Raw genomic sequence first — 19,154 nt, forward strand, 5'->3', positions numbered from 1 at the left:
TAAAAAAAAACATTTGAATGTGTTTTAGTCTAGAACATTTATCGTAGACTCTCAACATGATCCTTTTAAGAGCAGCTATATGCTAGTTTGAGGTAATCGAATGATAGGAATTGTACTTTATAAATATACATATATATTTTACGGCTTTGTAGATAACATAATCTTAACTTTGTTTATGTACCATAATCCCCCCCCCCCACCCACCAGAACCAGCGCGATATGCATCATATTCACACCATCCCCCAGAACTTTTACAGTGAAAGTAAAAATCACAAAAAAACCCAAGTCAGGGTATATGAGTCATTCAACAAGTTTTAAGTTGATCTGTCGTCACAAGTTATTTTAGTACAAAAATATTAAGGTACTCAAAACTACCCAGAGCTGCTTTAAACATTCTAGTTTTAGCTAACGACATTTAGGTAAGATAATAAAGCTTTAAATAGAAAACAAAATTACTAAAATATAGATCATGTGCTTGTGGTTACCACTCCTAACAGATGTGTGTGTGTTGGAAAGAAGAAGAAGGACTTTTTTCAATTAACTAGCAACATTTATGAGGTGAGAGTCATTCAAGGGAGCTTACATTTAACACAGATTTAATGTTAGACAGATTAGTAAAATGTGTTGAGGCTGACTTTATTTAACATACGATTTACATTTTAGAGTTTCTTTCACAGCTGAGAGACCTTTGTTTTCTCTTTAGATCTTTTACAATCTGAATTTCGACGACCGGCTGACTTGTTCAGAGGTTTGTTGCTCATGGCAGCACGTCATCCAGTCAGCCTCGCTCTGGAGTCAGGTCAGTATTTATTGTTGTTCTTGCCAACGTTTCTGTACTTCAATATTAATTTGAATTCTGGTGTTGTCAGATGGACTTCTCTGTGGCCAAAGAGCAGGTGTTGGACATGGATGTGAAGAAGGCTCTGCGAAACTACGCCCTGTTTTTGATCCATCTCAATCTGCGTGGATGTACGTCTCTAACCCTGGACAGCTTGGACTGCATCAGTGAGCAACTATTTTCTTTATTATAGAAAATAAAACACACAACCGATCGATTATTGACTTTTTATTTAAGTAAACATCTTCGACATACATGAAAAAAAGAAAGACGGGATACTCTACATCTGATACAGATCGTTTAGTATTAATAAAACAAAAGTACAAAGAGGAAATGGAAACCCATCAGGACAGTTGGATGATCTCGTACTTCTGTGGCTTCCTCAGGTGTCTCGGCTCTAGTTCCTCCTCCACCTCCCTCTGCAGCTCCATAGCTGTGCTCCACGTATCAGAGTCCGCCTGGCTGCCGTCTGCTTGACTCGGCTGTCGTTCTTTGGGACAGTCTCGGTTGTAAGAGTTGACGTAGAGCTCCACGCTTTCACCCACGTGTTCGATGGGGGAGCGGCACCGCAGACCCGAGTGTCTCACCATGGGATGTAGACGGAGCCAGTAGACCATGTAGTGGATGCTGCGGAGTGAGGTTCACTTAGTATGATGGCACATCTGAGACCTTGGAAAGCTTATGCTCTTATTACTGATCAATAGCGTTATGGCTTGTTTTGATCAAAGTCTTGGTCTGGGAAAAATCCCAAGTTGCATCATAGACAATTGTACTAAATCACCTTTAATCAATGACCCCCATTTTCTGGCAAACGTTCCTCCTCTGTCTGTTCTCAGAGCAACCATCTGCTCCCTCAACGGACGTTTATATTTGAAGATAAAACAGAGCCGGAGCAAACTGTGTAATGACATCACATGGTCAGAGGAGTGAAAAACAAGGCTCTTGCTGAGAAAGATCAATGTCATACTTGAGGGTCCGTCTCCAGGGAGTTTCTGGAGCGAAATCAAAAGCTGTTGATCAAAACTGTGTGATCATCTCAAAACACCAGAAATCATTTGGTGTAACTGGTTAACTTCACTGGCAGTGTTTTAACAATAAATAAATAAAAAACTGAGAGGAAGAACATTTATACGAGTCAGTCTGTAGTCACTTTGATTTAAGCCTTAATGTTCATTTACTTTCATTGATATCACTTTATATCAATCTTTTTTTTTCTCTTTTGGGACATTATGGCATTTGTTGTTGTGAGCCGAAACACTGCTTTCTACTGGCTGGAGTCTGGTACTGCACTGTACAAAAGTTGGAAAGGCATTTTGCAAGATCAGCTTTTTGGTCACATTTTTTTATTGTGAACCGATCGCTTTTACTTCATAAAGCCAAATTAAATGATATATCAGGGAGATTTCGGCCAACAAATAAAAAATAGATACTCAATGTTTAAAATCATTTAGCTCTTGTGTATTAAAATGTTTTACTCCTTGTTGACGGCGCAGACATTGTTTACAAAGGGCATAATGGAATGTCTTCGGCATGAACTTTGTTTAGAAATTTTCAGTTTCAGTGTCAACTTTACGACGCTACCATATGGCCATGTTGCTCAATCTAAACTGGAGGTTACCGTTTAAAAACAGACTTTGCTGAGTAACACATAGTTTCGCAGCAAAAGCAGCAAATCTGCTTAAAAATAGTTTTTCATGATAACAAATTCATTATTTATAGGTGACTTGACCTCAAGCTTTTCCTGGCCGCAAGAAAATATGTTTTAAGTGTTGTTTTTTTCTGTGTAGTAGTCAAGACCACACTATCCGAGAACAAGACCAAATCGAGATTCAAGAGTATGAAGACCGAGACAAGACCAAGACCAAGACCTAACATGTACATACTTTACAATTATAATTGTTTAAGACCTGTGATATATATCAAACCTAACTGCGGAAAGTAGGTTCAATAGTATACCTAAAAATCCCATCCATCCATCCATCCATCCATCCATCCATCCATCCATCCATCCATCCATCCATCCATCCATCCATCCATCCATCCATCCATCCATCCATCCATCCATCCATCCATCCATCCATCCATCCATCCATCCATCCATCCATCCATCCATCCATCCATCCATCCATCCACCCACACATCCATCCATCCATCCATCCATCCATCCATCCAGTCATCCATCCATCCATCCATCCAGTCATCCATCCATCCATCCATTCATCCACCCACACATCAATCCATCCACCCACACATCCATCCATCCATCCATCCATCCATCCATCCATCCACCCACACATCCATCCATCCATCCATCCATCCATCCAGTCATCCATCCATCCATCAATCCATCATCCATCATCCATCATCCATCATCCATCATCCATCATCCATCATCCATCATCCATCATCCATCATCCATCCATCATCCATCATCCATCATCCATCATCCATCATCCATCATCCATCATCCATCATCCATCATCCATCATCCATCATCCATCATCCATCCATCCATCCATCCATCCATGCATCCATCCATCCATCCACTATGACTACTGACTCACCATGATGTATGGAAAATCATATGGTTTATAAATAACTTTGTATGAGCAAATACCACTTTAAAATTCTTACTGTGTAGTCAATAAAGAACCTCACCTGTAGTCACACACCCACGGGTTTTCTTCTAACTTCAGCTGCGACAGGAAGTACAGGTCTTCTAGAACCCCATACTGGATGAAGTGAAGGTCGTTGTTTGACAGATCCAGCTCGCGGAGGTGCAGGAGACCAAACAAAGAAGCTGGAAAATGACAAACATGAATCACTCTAGGAAGCGACTTTGCCAAAAAAAGAAATGCTTCATGTAACAGGAGAAGGAAATCCATGTACAGTAACTTTTTCCCTGCACTGTCGGGCTAATGAGTGAGATATAAATAGAAGCAAATGTGTTTATACACTGGTGGACAAAAAGGCTCAAGTCAATGTCTTAATTTGAACCAGAAGTTACAGGAAGTCATTTCATGTTCTCTAAACAGTAAAGACTTTGTGTTGTGTTGTTACCCGTGTCCAGTCGCTCCATACTGTTGCTGCTCAGGTTAAGTGTTTTCAGGCTTCTGGCTCCCTGAAAGTCTCTGGCTTTCAGTTGACTGATCTTGTTGTTGGATAAATCGATGTGGACGACGTCGGCTGGAATACCAGTTGGAACTTCTGTCAGGCCTTTTTAAAAAAGAGAAACAGGCAAATAAAAGTTGCACTTTCATTTAGTGGTGATACTTGAACACAGCATAGAGCGTGTGAGTGAGCACAGGGAAATTAAATCGAGCAATAAACACATGACAATTGACCTGAAGCTGTTCATACGCTGCACAACTCTACAATAGTACTATCATAATGCACTCAGGGTAAAAAAGCAGATATTATTGACTATTTTTTATTTTTACCATCTGGATCGATTTATCGAAAGGATTCTTCACGCTGTTGTAAGAGCTGTCGTGCCAGCTTCAAACACATTCTTCGGTGTTTACAGAAGGAAGAAAATTACAGAAGAAAATAGTTTCATGTTTAAAAACAGGAAAAGAGGCAAACATTGTAGAAGAAAATTACTTTTTGGACAATGAAATCAACTTAATGTGTTATTTACCACTTTTACTGTGTTTCTATGTTCAGAATCTATCTGTCTGTGTTTCAAAATTGTGTTTGCCAAATCAGTTCTAAGTCTCAGAATATTTTGCTTCTATTTAAGAGTTCTGAACATTCCGAGCACATCTTCTTATCAAATCTCTCTTTGAGGGTTACACAGTCCTGGTTCAAGGACCTTTTTCATCAGTTTTAAACTGATGTTTATTAACTGTGAAGATGAGGTTGGGTCATGAGTGAGACCTTCTGTCCTGTTGCCAGTGTTGCATAAGAACCATGTCTAAAGTTCAGTCTAAACATTGTACCCAGAGTAGTTTGCAATTAATCAAGGGGATTTACGAAAACGGCTGCTGCTTGGAAACTCACCTCGATTCCTGCAGTCCATGCGTACTTGCGGGAAGAGATAAGTGTGGCAAGATGTGGTGGCATCAGGTTTGGAACGAAAAGGAACAGGCTGTATCTGGTCAGTCGTGGATGTTTGGTTGCCGCCTGAACTGCTTGTTGAATTGTGTTCTTTGCAAAGTAACTCTGGATCAATCTGTTTTAACTTCTTTCCTTTAAGCATGAGCGGCTCGTCGCACCTAGAAAAAACTATTTTGTTTTTAACCATTTTTTATAGCTGGAATTAGATTATTAAAAAAAGACTCACCTCGCATGATTCCCCAAATACCGGTTGCTTGGTACCTGAAGGGTACGAACGAAACTGTCCATTGAGCAGAAACATTTCCATGGGTTTTGGTGCAGGCGTAGATATTTAAGGCTCGGCAATGGGAGTAAGGTCTCTTCGGTCAGTGTAGTCAGTCGATTGTGTTGCAGCAGCAATGTTGTCAGGTGTGTCAGACCCTGGAAAGCTCCTTCTTCCACTAAAAAAATCTGGTTCTGTTGCAAGTCCAGACTGACCAATTCCTCGTACCCTGCGAGGGCGTTGTCACGCACGGCTTTTATCTGGTTCCGAGCGAGAAGGAGATGCTTCGGTCGTTTGGACCAAACGTGTGACCCGGGGATTGAGGTGAGGCGAAGTTCCTGACAGTCCACAAAGAAACCCTTTGATTCTGTGGACTCTGTGCAAGCCGGCGCTGAGTTGGACCTGCTGCGACGCCTTGACGGTCGAACCCTGAGACAATAGAAACACGTCAACAAAAAACGATCAAAAATAAAAAACAGAGAGTAAATCTATACCTGTCTCGGGAGAGTTTGTTCCTCACCCCCTTTAGACCTCGGCCTTTACCCGGTTTCTTTGGCTCAATGGGGGAAACCATGAGCAGCAGCAGGGAGACAAAGACCACCACGGGGGTCGGTCGCATCCTGAGGGCCTCGAGATATTGTTGTATCGGTAAGACGAGAATACGTTTCTCTCTTTTTAAGGAAGATGCAACGTGTCGAAAGGACAGTAGTATTGGTTCAGAAGGAACACAGCTGCTCTTGGTCCTGTGGAAAAAGTGAGAGGTCGCACATTATGTAAGCGATAGAGGACGTGTAGCATCACGTGTGTGTGTTGAACTAAACACCCCTGAGAGAAGAGGAAAACAGAATGTTTATCTTCAATGTTTTACTAATTTAAAGCTCCTTTTGATATAGAATTTTCGTTCATTTCGTTCAGACTGAATTAAGAAAGTTGATCTTTCATTTAAAATCTCATCATCTTTGAAAGTGTGTCTGTGAAAGTAATTGTGTGTTTGTGTGTGTGTGAGTGGAGATTAAAAAAAAGGAAAACAAGTCACAAGGCAAAAAACATGATACTTTTACGGCTTTTTATGTGACTCCTTCCCTGTTTTTTGTTTATTCAGGTCAATGTCGGAATCTCCAGGAGCTGAACCTGTCAGAGTGCATCAATGCCAGTGTAGGTTAATATTATTGTGACCATACATTAGATTTAAACACAACCTTTTCTAAAAAAAAGTTTGTTTTTTTGTCTATTAAATATTTTATCCTACTCATTGTTTCACCTCTTTATCCCATGTCTTACTTATCCTGTATTTTTGTATAGTCAACCTGTGAAGAAAGGATTTTGTACAGAGATTTTCTTCATGATTAATAGGAATTTATATGTTCCTAAATATCACATTTAGTGCTTGTGGTGAGGAGCTCTGTCATCTAGAGACATGGAGTAGAGCATTGCTTTGATAGCAGAACCAGATAAGACTTACATTCTAGCCTGAAAACATATTTCAATCCTTCAAAGGGTAACTATCTGGATCGGGAGCAGAAGCGACACATGGTTATAATTGTAAGTACAATGGCTTCAAATGGGCAAGTTGACTTCCTTAAGGCAAACCCGGACCAACTGTAACTTTATTAGGTTTTAGTGAAACCCTGTTCAGTTTAGTTTGAAAAAGGAAACAAAACTACAAACAAGCTTTTCTGAGACATCAGCTAAAAAAAAGAATAAGAATAACTCTAGGGTCTGCAGCTAAAACAACACAGTCATTTATGTCTCATTTTAAGTTTAGTTGCAAGGAAAGGGTTCATCTTACTGACTTAATCTATGCAAGAGGGTACCCAAAAGAAGGGTATGAGTCCCTAAAGAGAGTTCCCAAGATTAAAATACAATTTATTTGTAGAGAAATCAAGACATAATCCCAAGAGTGCAATGTTTTGATAAGTTTATCTGTGAAAATATTTTGTCTTCTGCTCCAAAATAGTAAAATGGGTCAAAGATAAAATGAGGATTTTTTAATTCCCAAAGGACAGATTAAAAAACATAGTGGGAGAATTAAGATTCAATCTCAGTCAAACAGAATCTTTCAAGGCGCCAAAATGTTCAACACATTCCCTGAGTCAGACCGAGCCAAACACACGTCTGTTTCTCCCTCCCTTTTATTTATTTATTTTTAATTTCTCCCCTTTTTATTAGCTTCTTACTTGTCATTAAAGGGAAAAGTTTCGAACATTATAATCTGCATCAACATGCTTTGATGGTGATCTGGTTTTTGGAGCGCTTTAAATCTCTGTTTTATGCCAACACTAACTTTTGTTCGGATAGCTGCAGGTAGCATCATTTTTCTTGAGGACCAATCATTTCTGTAAAAACTTTTTTTTAACTAGTGTTGCAATCATGCAAATACCTGAAACAAGTCAGTGTGTCATGTGTAACGCTCTTGACCCAGTTGGCATCCACACGGTATGAAAACCATAATAACCATTAGTATGCAAAGTTTTAAACCACAACTTTGCACAAACAGCTAAGTCAGATGTGAAGTGAAAAGAAAAAATAAGTCATTTTTCATAAGCAAAATAAAGAAGAGGATGATGTTATATATTTGCAATGTGGCTGCAGTGGACTTAGATTATTTATCTGCTGCTTATCCAAAGTGAGATGGTAAAGATTAAGTTGACAACTACTGTGGAGAGCTAATACTTAGAAGTTAATACTTTGATCCACATGTTTGTATGTCCTGGGTTCTTGCTAATGGTAAAACAAAGCTTGTTGTTGACATCAAATCAATAGTAAAGTCATGAGTCAGCTTAAGAATAAAGAAAAGAAAAAGTTGAAACTAACACTTTTTATTTCATCTTCTTCTTCTATAAATAATGGAATACATTGAACTATCATTGCAATATAATTATTCTGTCATTCTGAGATTTTATACATTATATCTATGTAAAAAAAACTAATAAGAGAAAGAGTTCAATAAACACACTCACAGAAGATCTACTTTGTTATTCTTTCTTCCAGGACGTTACAATTAGAAACATCATCGCTGGCTGTCCATGGCTGCTGTACTTGAACATTTCTGGTGCAAATGTTACCAATAAAACCATCCACCAACTATTCAGGTAATCGTGAGCCGTGTCCATTTATCCATCCCTCAGGTTCCCAGATTAGTTCCAGTTATGAAGCCTTTGCTCAAGTTGACTCATGTTATGATTTATCGAAGCACATGTGGAACTTGTAACATACATGCCTGACTCGAGCTGTGAGATTTCTTTTGCATGCTGGCTATCCAAAACATATTTTAATCCTGTCTTAAGATACATTTTTGTTTTGTTCATGTTACTCCAGAAGTATTTTTTGATTTGATTGAGAACAGAACCTGCCAGAACCTCCAGTACCTCAGCCTGGCCTACTGCTGCAGATTCACAGACGAAGCTTTTCTTTACCTGAACACAGCAAAAGGCTGCCACGGTCTCATCCACCTCAACCTCTCTGGCTGCACTCAGGTCAGTTGTTGGGGGAAAAAAAAGATAAAATCCAGGGAGTCCTCCTTCTCCCACTTGTCTGCTGCTGGCAGCACGTCCGTGCACTCCTTCAGGGCTCTGAGAGAATGAACAAAGATCAGAAGAAGAAGGAGGGTTGTGGGCAGCAGTGGCCTTGAAGAAGGTGGGGCTTTTCAATCATCTCTGGCCCACCCACTCACAGCGTACAAACTCTGTGGTATGACACACGTGGAACCGCCGATCGCCATGAGTTAACTCTAAGTCGTCTCCAGACGTATGGTTCCACTTTAAAGGACCCTGAGGGTTGCAAGAGGAGGAGCATTGACACATACTTCTGTCTCTCTTCTTAGATAACAGTGAGAGGCTTTGAAAACATCTCGGCGAGATGCTCGTCACTTAAAGAGCTTGTTGTTGATGACATGCCCACGCTGTCAGACGGCTGCATCAAGGTGTGTATCTCTGAAACACAACCCGACACTACATGTCTTGTCAAAAGAAAATCTGTCAATATGAAATATTTATTGAATAAAAAAACTTAAATAACAGTTAAACATAAATGTTATGAAAGAAATGTACGTGTAACCTATCTGTTAGTCAGTGGTTAAGATGAATTACTTCTTGATAAACGACACCTTGTTCAAAATAAAGAAGGATAACATTAAAAGAAGTATGCATTAGTAGGGAATAAATATTTTAGTTTTAGCTATTTTAAAGAACGCAAAGCTGAAATGTCTTTTGTGGAAAGCTCAGTCAAGGAGGAAACAAATAAGATCCAACCACCAATCAGGTTCTTTCTATAAGTACTATTTTTGGATTTTACTATGAGTAAAAGGACTGAGCAGTCAAATTTAATAGAAGAAGTATAGACTCTTTTAGCACTTTTAGCCGCAGAAGTCACGTCTACCTTGGATGTTTTCTGGGACTGTTGTTCGGCCTTTTAAAGTATATATTTTAACCGTGTATTGTTTTTGATTGTTAAAGCGCTTTGTGACCCTGGTTTAGAAAGGCGCTTTACAATTGACTATTAGTTACCTACTTACTTACTTGTGTAGCTGTTTGCGGCAGTGAGTGCTGTGTCAGATATCAATGATGGATGGAGGAGTGAAGACTGTATGAACTCATCCTCGCTGCATGCCTCGACTCGCTTCTGCATCACAACCATTTGTTGTTTCTTATGTTTTAGAGTAAAGAGTAAGATTTTCCTTTATTTGTCCCACATGGAGGATGTTTGGGATTCCATTGGAGTCCATGTTATGGTTAGTAAATGGACAGCCATGTGGAAGGTTTGGCGTCACATGAGTAAAGTACCATCTGTGTCTTTGGAAAGAAAACAATAGTGGGTTCTCTGGACCAGCATTAACTTAATGATGCTACAGGTCACAGTGCAGATTTTATCACCCATCCTAGACATACTTGAGATACCACCAAAGTACTTCAGTTTTTACAGCACATCTGGGTAAGTAGCTTTTTAGGCTGTCCTAATCTAAGGGTTGGAAACTAAAATAGACTAAATTTAGACTAAAACATTCTGTTCATGCAGTTAAAAAATTTAACTTGACCTGGAATTTCAAAAAAGAGTTACTCATTTTAAGTCAGTATTTGAAATCAAAATATTTTTCTTTTAAGTGAGGCATTGAGTTATCATTTTTTAAATCAAGTAGTCGTGGCATATTGGCTTAGCTCCTCACAGCAGGAAGATGGAAGTGTGTGTCTTGCGTTTTCTGAGTGAGTTTGTATGTTCTCCCAAAGCTTGTGTGGGTTTCATACACTTTTCTCACACATTTCAAAAACACACAGAGGTTGAAGGAGTGCTCTTAATTGTCGGAGTGAGTGTGTGTTTATCTCTGTGTGACCTGTGACAGGCTGGCGACTGTTACTTGAGAGCTTGCAGAGCAATGTTTTCCAAGTCAATATAACCACTGACGAACCACATGCTTCGTGTTTTTTTTATTACATAATCTAAAGTATTTTAAGAAAGTATCTTTGTTAAAACAAGAAAAATACTTTTGCATTTAATGTTATTACATGTAAGACCTGTGTCTTGGTAAATAAAAGTGATGTGTTGATAAGGCTTCATGAAACAGCTGATGAGGTATCATGATACAGTGTCTTCATTTTTAAAGACCACTAGATGGCACTCTAAATTAAAGAATGAGGCCAGGTATTATTAAACTAGTAGATCAGAGACAAAGATTATGAAGCAAAGAGTGACATCTAGTGGCCTTTCAAAATGAAGACACTGTATCATGATACCTCATCAGCTGTTTCATGAAGCCTCATCAACACATCACTAAAAACTAACTGCGGAGAACTGATGATCATAAAAATTAATAGCTTTAAAGAAATGATATAAAGTAGACATTTCTTTAAACAAGAGTTTTTGATCTTGATAGAAGATAAAAGTCAATCAACTGGAAAGTACTATTTCATGTTTTGTTCACATGTGGCTCAAATTTGAGTTGCTTAAATTATCATGTTCATCTTCTGTTGGAAAGTCCCTCTCTTTAGTCCTGGCATTTCTAATATGTATCAAAGCTTTATTATTGATTTGAGGTCTTCTTGTCAGGCTCTGGTCAACAGATGCCACAGTCTCGCTGCCATCTCTCTGTTGGGGGCCTCGTGCCTCTCCGACGTTGGCTTCATCGCTGCCGCGGAGGTTTCCAAACTCACGAGGTTCAGCGTTCAGGGTGAGATCACAGCCAAGCTCTCTAAAGCATCGACTTGCAAAATAGATGCGACTCTGCCAGTTGTTGACTCAATACTATATTTGATGTTCTTTTTAGGGAACTACCAAATATCTGATGTCAGCTGGAAGACTCTGTGCATGACCTCACCAGACCTCTGCAGACTTCACGCAGCAGAGTGTCCCAGGATGACCGACGCCAGCCTCAAGTCCATGGCTGCACTGACCAACCTGCGATACCTGGACATCTCACACTGTCACAAGTGTGTTCTCTTGAAATGTTTATATTTGTTATAGATCTTTAAAGTCTTTCTTGGCTGCAGCCTGACGGATGAAGGCATTCGTTGCCTGGTCAACGGTTCTTCCGCTTCCAAACTTAAAGAGCTAAACGTGAGTCACTGCAGTCTCATCACGGATGAGTGTGTCAAGACCATCGCACAAAGGTACACACAGACACACAAGTCATGGTGGAGTCCCTCGGGTGGATCATTAGAAGTCTTTCATCAGGCTTGTCCACCTTCAACATGTAAACCTGAGCTACTGTGACCGACTGACTGATGAGGCTTTGGCAGGACTGAGTGGAAGTTCTCTACTAACTCTGGACGTCAGCGGCTGCAACGTGCACGATCAGGTAAAGTCGAATTATTTTGTAGAAGCCTGGCACTGACGAATTCTTTTCAGGGACTAGCTATGCTGGAGAGAATCCCCTTGAAGACCCTCATCCTGGCCGACTGCACTAACATCACAGATACTGGCCTGGAGGTAGAAACAGATGTTGGAATTCCACACAGAGAAACATGTGGAAGTGTTTGCGTCTGATTTAACGTCCTGTTAGTTAATTGAAGTCGCCAAAGGTGAGGTCGCGCTCCAGCGTAGACTCAGAACAAAGGAAATGTCTGTCATTATTGTTTTCCAAATGTGATGTCAAGTGGCCAACAAAGAAGATGCAAAAACAAGATACACTGGCTCCAAAATTACAATTAGTTCAAGATGCAACAATATTGGTCAAACTGTTTTATTTAAACACGCCTTTTTTTTCAGCAACAATGGAGGATTAGAAAATATGTTTTGTTCTGTTACTATTACACTCATGTTTAATATAACCTTCTGTCACATACGCAATAATTGTGTAACAACACGATCTGGAGCTTCGTGTTTTCTCTCTTCATGTTTAGACTATTGTAACAGTTTATTTTCGTGTTAAACAAGAAGGATCTGTCTCACCTGCAGTTAATACAAAACTCTGCAGCAATAATTCTTAGCTGCTCTAGTAGAAGAACTCACATTTCCCTGATCCTTAAAACTCTTCACTGGCTGCCAGTTTCTTTCAGCATCCTTTTTAAAATTCTCGATCTTACTTTCAGATCTATTCATGGTCAGGCTCCTCCTAACATCAGTGATCTGATCCAGCCTTACACCCCAGCTCGGGCTCTGATGTCTGTGGATCAGAATCTAATGATGGTTCATAAACACGGTTCAGGACCAGAGGAGAGAAATCCTTCCTGACTGTTGCTCCTAAGCTTTGGAACGATCTTCCTCTCCCTCTGTGTTTGATGATCTACTGACTCCTTCAAGAAACATCTTAAGACCTTTTTATTAGTGCAGGCTTTTCCCTGATTTTCTTGGACTCCTGTGTTTGTCTTATGTCTTGGCCTCTTAGTGTTTTTAAATTTGTACGTATTTTTTGGTATTTCTTTTGATTGTTCAGGTGCTTTGTGACCCTGGTCTAGAAAGGCGCTTAACAAATAACTATTACTTAACTACTTACTTACAATAGAGGGTTTCACACCACGTCATCTATCCCGGAAGCAGCCTTCTTAGATAGCTCCCCAACGACTATGTGGAAAATGGAAAACTATTGCCATGTTTATGGTCGCACCAATTGCCAAAACATTTTGAGTTTATCTACTGGCAGAGGTTTATTAAAAGTCAAAGAGAACATTAACCAAAGTGGTCTGAAGAAAAGAGAGGTTTGCTGTTAGCGAAGCTAAATCTGGATCTTGGAGGAAGAAATCTCGGCACTATTCAAATGTGTTCGGAACATTTCTTGTCAGGTAAGTGAAATGTTGATAGCAGCGGTTCTTTAACTAACTTTAGGTAGACAGACAACATGGCAGGTCAACAGAAGACATATTTTTGGCACAAATGGAACCCCATACGCAGCAGCGATACATCCCAGATCCCCCCCAAAAAATTGAATTGTCTCACGTAACCATCCCACCCTTGACGCCTCAGAACATCTCCACAGATAACTATGACTTATACTGGAAAGTATCAACGATTAAAATTCCATTTGTGTTATTTGACTATTTCTAAGCTCCTTAATGAGCTAAAATCAAAGCTTTGTCGGTGGATTCTCTTGTTTTTCTATCACGGTTTGTTTATTCTCCCAGATGCTTTGCCCACATGTGAGACATCTGGAGCAGGTGGACGTGTCTCGCTGTCCTTCTCTGTCGGACTCGGCCATCAGAGCTCTGTCGTTTTATTGCCCGGCTCTGCTGACGCTGCGGGTTTCCGGATGCCGGCAGGTAGAAAAACACTCATTAGAAACTGTACAACAAAGGCAAGGTGACATCATTGCTCGTTACATATAAATTAACTATATGCTTTCAACCTTACTCACAACAGCGTAAGTGCTAACACGTGGCTCGTGCTGTGGATGTAAATCCTTCGTTTCAGCTGACAGACATGGCTGTTCAGTGTCTCTCCGTCGGAGCTCAGCACCTGCGAGAGCTGGACCTGAGCGGCTGCGTTCTCCTCACCAACAGATCCGTCAGACACTTGAAGAAGATGTGTCCTCCACTGCGCTCCGTCACCATGACCTGCTGCTCCGGCATATCCGGGTGGGGAGCACATGTGGAGAAGTTTGGCCATATCCTGCTCTCTTTACTAAGAGAGCGTGATTATTTTTTTTTAGGTTTTCTGCATCGCAGCTGAAGCCACATGTGCAGCAGTGGCAGCACAGCAGTGACGAACCAACACAGTGTTGGTCACCTGTGGTCCATGATACGACTTCACTCTCGTAGTAACACATCTCACTTTTAACTTTAGCTTGTTTCTCGTTCAGCTATTTGAGAAGAGAAAACAGTTTATGAGGAACATGGTGTGACTCATTTACAACTTCTCTTTCTCTCTTCATGTTCTCAGGTGGTTTGCAGCCGTCCACGGTGAAATGTCCTCCAGATTTGTCTGGACTTCCTCCAGGAATGATGGAATGAATCGTTGGCGTTGCGGTGGAAGAAGAAACCATGAGAAAACAGAAACATTCCTATATTAATCAAGCAGCTTTTAATTGGTCAAAGCTACAGAATCACCAAGAGAAAGAAGTTTAGTTTCATAAAAAGATCATATTTTTTCTGAAGTAACGTTGACACATCAAGACCCTTGTTTCAGTCAAGTTTACACAAACGTAAAATAGTAAAAATAAACTGAATGAGTGAAACAAACACTATATGATTACTGTTTTTTTTATTTTATCTGAAGGTCGGTTTGTGAATGAAGGGCCAACATTGTGGTTTATTGTCAGGGACTCCTGGCTAACTTGTCCATCAAAAAAATACTTACAAAATTCAAGAATTTAAGCTTTTTTTGGTTGTTTTTTTCACCTTTTTGCCAGTTCTAAAATGAACATCACAACCTTCATATCCTGAGTACATCCAGATGGTATCCAGGAAAATCAGACATGGGGCCCCATGCGGCCCTTCATATTCATGAGGTCAAATATCATGTAGAAACTAAGATGTATTTATTTATTTAATTAATCACTAGTCTCTAAATATGACTATAGGTTTATTTTTATAGGGATTTTGTTTGAGAGTATTTATTGTCCCTCAAAAAGATTCAAGTGAGTAGAAAAACATATTTTGAACGTGCATTTAAGTAAGATTTTTAAAAATAAAAGTTATATGAAAAACAATAAAACATATTAATCTTAGCATAGTTTTTCTAGTCAATTCATGAAGTTGAAATAGGAAAATATGAACAAACCAGAACGACTAACTACAGCATCCCCACCTTTATAAATGGAAATAATGACTCTTAACTCATAATAAAATAGAACTGGGCTTATAAAGTTTATTGATCGTATCTTACAATGCATGACGGTGACTCACTGAAAAAATAATAAAGTTGAATAAATAAAGCAGCGATGACAGATTCGGGCCAAACAATTTTTTGTCATCGTCCCAGCTTCAGAGAGTCAAACCAGCTCTGCGTCTTCATTCTGACAGAACCTCGGTCCGCCTCTGCTTTCACGCTCTGCTCCACTGGACCCTCAGAGTTCATGACCCCTGCACGGGAGACATGAAGGTGGTTCATGAAACGGTAAATATGGTATCATTTTACGAGTTACCAGTGACGGTAGCTTGGCCTTCGGTGTCGTTCTGATCTCCCTGCAGAAGAATCTCTGGACTCACTTCCACGGACGCGCCACGGAGCTGCACCGAGGCTCTGAGCGAGGACGGCGCTCGCACGCACACGTCACCTGCGCATGAAAGACCGTTAACAGGTGACAAAGAAGGTTCATATCCATCGTCAAGACCTCGTTGGCTGTGCAGCTCGGCGCTGGCACCTTCTCCCACGTACACGTCGATGTCTCCGCCGCGAGAGGAAACCTTCAGGAAACTATTCGAACCATCTGCGAGAGAAAAAAGTATCAGATGTTTTTTTCTACTGGACCCTGATGGATTCCATATGTTGTGTTACGCAATCATGACTTTTGTTTACCTATTACAGTGTCTCCAGACTCATTCTTCACCGAGGTGCTTCCTGTTGATCCAAAAAGGAATTCAGGATATTATGTTATTTGATCAGATTAATTTATAGAAAAAGATTGATAGGAAAAACAATATTGTGAGACACAAACAAGTCTTAAAACAACATATTTTTTAATGTACCTTTAATAATAAAAAAAAAAAATTACTTTATTTAATACAACATATATTAAAGTTAGTATACACATTGTGTACTACACCAAAATTGCAGCAGGTTGATGTCATTGATAAACATTGACAAACTCATTTGTTAAAAAAACCTTCACAAAAATGCATATTTTTCGAATAATTTGAAACATTCTGATGGAAATTAAAATTATAAACACTTTTCTCAAAGAGTTTAAAATATGATTAATATTTAATATGGAATTTAATAAGGAAAAAAAACAGTTGATGGAAGATGATGACTTCAAATATCTTGATAAAAAGGTTTTTAAAAGTTTGTGGTAATTAACTACGAAGACACAATTGGATGTGTTACATAAAACTTAATTAAAACCTGCCTTTCTTGCCATGAGGCTGCACATTAACAATGGTCCCCGGAGGACGGATTTTAACTTCTACACTGAATGTTCAAATTCTGCATGACGTTGATTCTTCACCACAAGAGACTTAATGACATTCTTTACTTTATGAGATTTACTATGAAATGACTCGCAAACAAATCAAAACCAGACTTCACGTAAGGGAACCCCTATGATTCCCGGCAATCCTGAGTTTCGCACCGCAGAGTAAATGACCACAAACCCTCCACGTGGTGACCAAAGTCACCTGCTGGTAGGAGTCCAGGACCATCAAGTTTGTTCTTGTTGTTCTGCTGCAAACGTGTATTTACTCACCATGGACAAGACCAAGTTCCACTTTTCCTGAGGAAGAGGCGACACAGCTGGACTCGGCGTAGATGGCTTTGACTCTCAGAGGTCCGTGTTCTGTGCACACGTTCATGGTGGTGCCCTGAAGTTTCTTCACCTCCACCCACTGAAAATGCACACAAACCGCCGCACAGACATGATAATACAATCTTCTGTGTTATTAACAGTCATAACAGCACTTTAGTTAAAGACCAAGTATGAAAAGTAAAAACATCAATTCCAGGCTGGTGCTGCCCTCTGCTGTCTGAAAACACTTACACCGTCTCCACATGTTCTGATGTCGACGTTTCCATGGATGGTCCCCTGACCTGTGATATTCCCGCCGCCGGACCGGACCTCCACTTGATGACCCTGTGACCCAAACAAACAAAACATATTTTTACATGTAACAAAATAAATTAAGACAATGTATATCGTTTATTCAAAATTATCTAATGTTTTTGTTGGTGTCTTCATGTATTTTATTATTGCTTGTGTGCGTTTCATTGTTTGTTTAATCTACTTTTGTACAGTACTTACTGGCCTACGTGTGTTGTATTGAAGTGCTTTGTAAATAAAAATATATGTTGTATACATTTAAAACGTTTTCAAACTAAGTGAAAAAAAGACAACAGATAAGGAAGTCAGAACTGCTTTTCTGATTTGGTGCGCAATTGGGGAGAAATGGTGTCAGAAGTGGGATGCAAACATGAGACTGGTGTATTTATAAAGTATAAAGTTTCCTTCTTTCCATTAGTTTTTGACATGCAAGTTCCAATAGGTGAACCAAAGGCTTATTCTAAAAAGAAAACAAAATCCTGAAACACACAGAGTAGATCTCAGTTAAAAGCTAACATATAGCAATATTAGCTTCACTACAGGGTAAGAAACTGACTCCTGACAACTGAAGTCCTACCAGTTAAATGTGAAAGTTTGTTGCTGTAAATATGGAAATAATTAAAGTTTTACTTTCTCAATTTGCTTCAAATGGCAACTAATGTGAAAATCCAACTTTCCTGTCTCCCTCACATGTTTCAAATGTTGAAGTCTTCCTCTGTAATATGCAGTAAGTCCCTCATCATGACCATGTTATTACCAAGTTATTACATTATAAAGTTCTCAGCCATCTGAAATTTCGGCGAACAAGAGGTTACGAGAGCGGAGTCCATTACGACCTAACAATGTCTTCACTCCTGCTTCAGCCAGCTGTAATCAGGCCCCGCTTTGTTTATACAACAAGTCCTTTGGAGGTGGAGACTTCCAGGATTGATGACATACGGTGACAACCTTGATGCTTGACCACATCACAAGAATACTTTGGGAAATGATGAAAACATCACCGGTTCTACACAGGGAACACTATTCAAATATGATTATAAAAAAGCATCAACCTTGATGGACTTCAGCAGACAGTCTCCTCGCTCCGTTTGGACTTTACACACGTCAGACTCCATGTTCTTCACCTGAACATTACCTGTTCCTAGTGCAGTGATCAACACACCTGAGGAACAGAACACAAACTTGAATCAAATCCTATCTGTCAATCTCTCCGACCTGAAGTGATGGATCACTCACTGCTCTTGACAGGAGCCTCGAGCTGCAGCCACACCTCACTGTCCAGACCTGCAGCAGAGATGAGCAGCTCCTGACTCTGCTGGTCGTAGGTCACGCGAACCCGGTCCAAACCCTGGCCAGAACCAGCATCTTCTACTGTGATCTGGGCTCGGTTTGCTTCAGGGAACGCGTGGAGGTCCAGGGGACTGACGGAGATGCTGCAGCTGACGTGAGCCTGGACTGTGGTGAAGGGACTGACCTCCAGGGTCTGGTTCCGACTGGACCTCAGACATGTGGAGGTCCAGAGGCAGCGAGGCGTGTTCGCTGTGAGGAGAACCTTACACCCCAGCCGAGCTAACGACTTCAATAACATCCTTCAAAGAGTCAGGCGAGTTGTAGTAGAACTGTCATTGAATCTATGAAGCGTGCGGCTGCTTCAACACAACAGCGCCATTGCTGTGAGGACACATCCGGTCGCGACTTTCAAAATAATTCACAGATTAATGAACGGAAACGTATGATGTCTTTTTTTATTATAAACTTTCATTGTTTTTATAATATAACATTCCATGACATTATTATCATAATATTTATTGATTTTACATCAGCACAGTTAGAACACATGTATTGCACACTTATTTACAATAATCTCATCTTTTTTC

General features: G+C 40.0%; 2 protein-coding genes across 2 annotated transcripts; both read right to left on the reverse strand.

Annotated features, from left to right (window-relative positions):
- Positions 1 to 1,101: 1,101 nt before the first annotated feature.
- LOC148073727 (leucine-rich repeat-containing protein 17-like) lies at positions 1,102 to 8,721 on the reverse strand. Its single transcript, XM_087797124.1, has 7 exons — positions 8,576 to 8,721; positions 5,654 to 5,902; positions 5,124 to 5,588; positions 4,841 to 5,055; positions 3,899 to 4,054; positions 3,497 to 3,638; positions 1,102 to 1,465 (listed from the first exon to the last, which is right to left on the reverse strand). Exons 1-7 carry the CDS (start codon positions 8,605 to 8,607, stop codon positions 1,183 to 1,185), a joined length of 1,542 nt encoding a protein of 513 aa, XP_087653250.1. The 5' UTR covers positions 8,608 to 8,721; the 3' UTR covers positions 1,102 to 1,182.
- A 6,648-nt stretch (positions 8,722 to 15,369) lies between these two features.
- Positions 15,370 to 18,927, reverse strand: fam185a (family with sequence similarity 185 member A). Its single transcript, XM_087797433.1, has 8 exons — positions 18,514 to 18,927; positions 18,330 to 18,439; positions 17,218 to 17,310; positions 16,927 to 17,065; positions 16,041 to 16,082; positions 15,856 to 15,951; positions 15,667 to 15,798; positions 15,370 to 15,604 (listed from the first exon to the last, which is right to left on the reverse strand). Exons 1-8 carry the CDS (start codon positions 18,863 to 18,865, stop codon positions 15,492 to 15,494), a joined length of 1,077 nt encoding a protein of 358 aa, XP_087653559.1. The 5' UTR covers positions 18,866 to 18,927; the 3' UTR covers positions 15,370 to 15,491.
- Between the last annotated feature and the right edge of the window lie 227 nt (positions 18,928 to 19,154).

This window comes from Callionymus lyra, chromosome 8 (assembly GCF_982586985.1).
Source record: "Callionymus lyra chromosome 8, fCalLyr1.hap1.1, whole genome shotgun sequence".
NCBI lineage: Eukaryota > Metazoa > Chordata > Actinopteri > Syngnathiformes > Callionymidae > Callionymus > Callionymus lyra.

Excerpts from the sequence above, each read along its gene's own strand:
- fam185a (XM_087797433.1), bottom strand. The coding sequence starts at position 18,865 with ATGTTATTGAAGTCGTTAGCTCGGCTGGGGTGTAAGGTTCTCCTCACA. Across the intron at positions 15,799-15,855 it reads CGAGCTGCACAGCCAACGAG|GTGACGTGTGCGTGCGAGCG; the intron begins GTCTTGACGATG and ends TTTCATGCGCAG. Across the intron at positions 15,605-15,666 it reads AGGCCAAGCTACCGTCACTG|GGGTCATGAACTCTGAGGGT; the intron begins GTAACTCGTAAA and ends TCTCCCGTGCAG.
- LOC148073727 (XM_087797124.1), bottom strand. The coding sequence starts at position 8,607 with ATGAGACCGTGGCAGCCTTTTGCTGTGTTCAG. Across the intron at positions 5,903-8,575 it reads CAGCCTTTTGCTGTGTTCAG|GACCAAGAGCAGCTGTGTTC; the intron begins GTAAAGAAAAGC and ends CTTTTTCCACAG. Across the intron at positions 5,056-5,123 it reads TATTTGGGGAATCATGCGAG|GTGCGACGAGCCGCTCATGC; the intron begins GTGAGTCTTTTT and ends AGTTTTTTCTAG.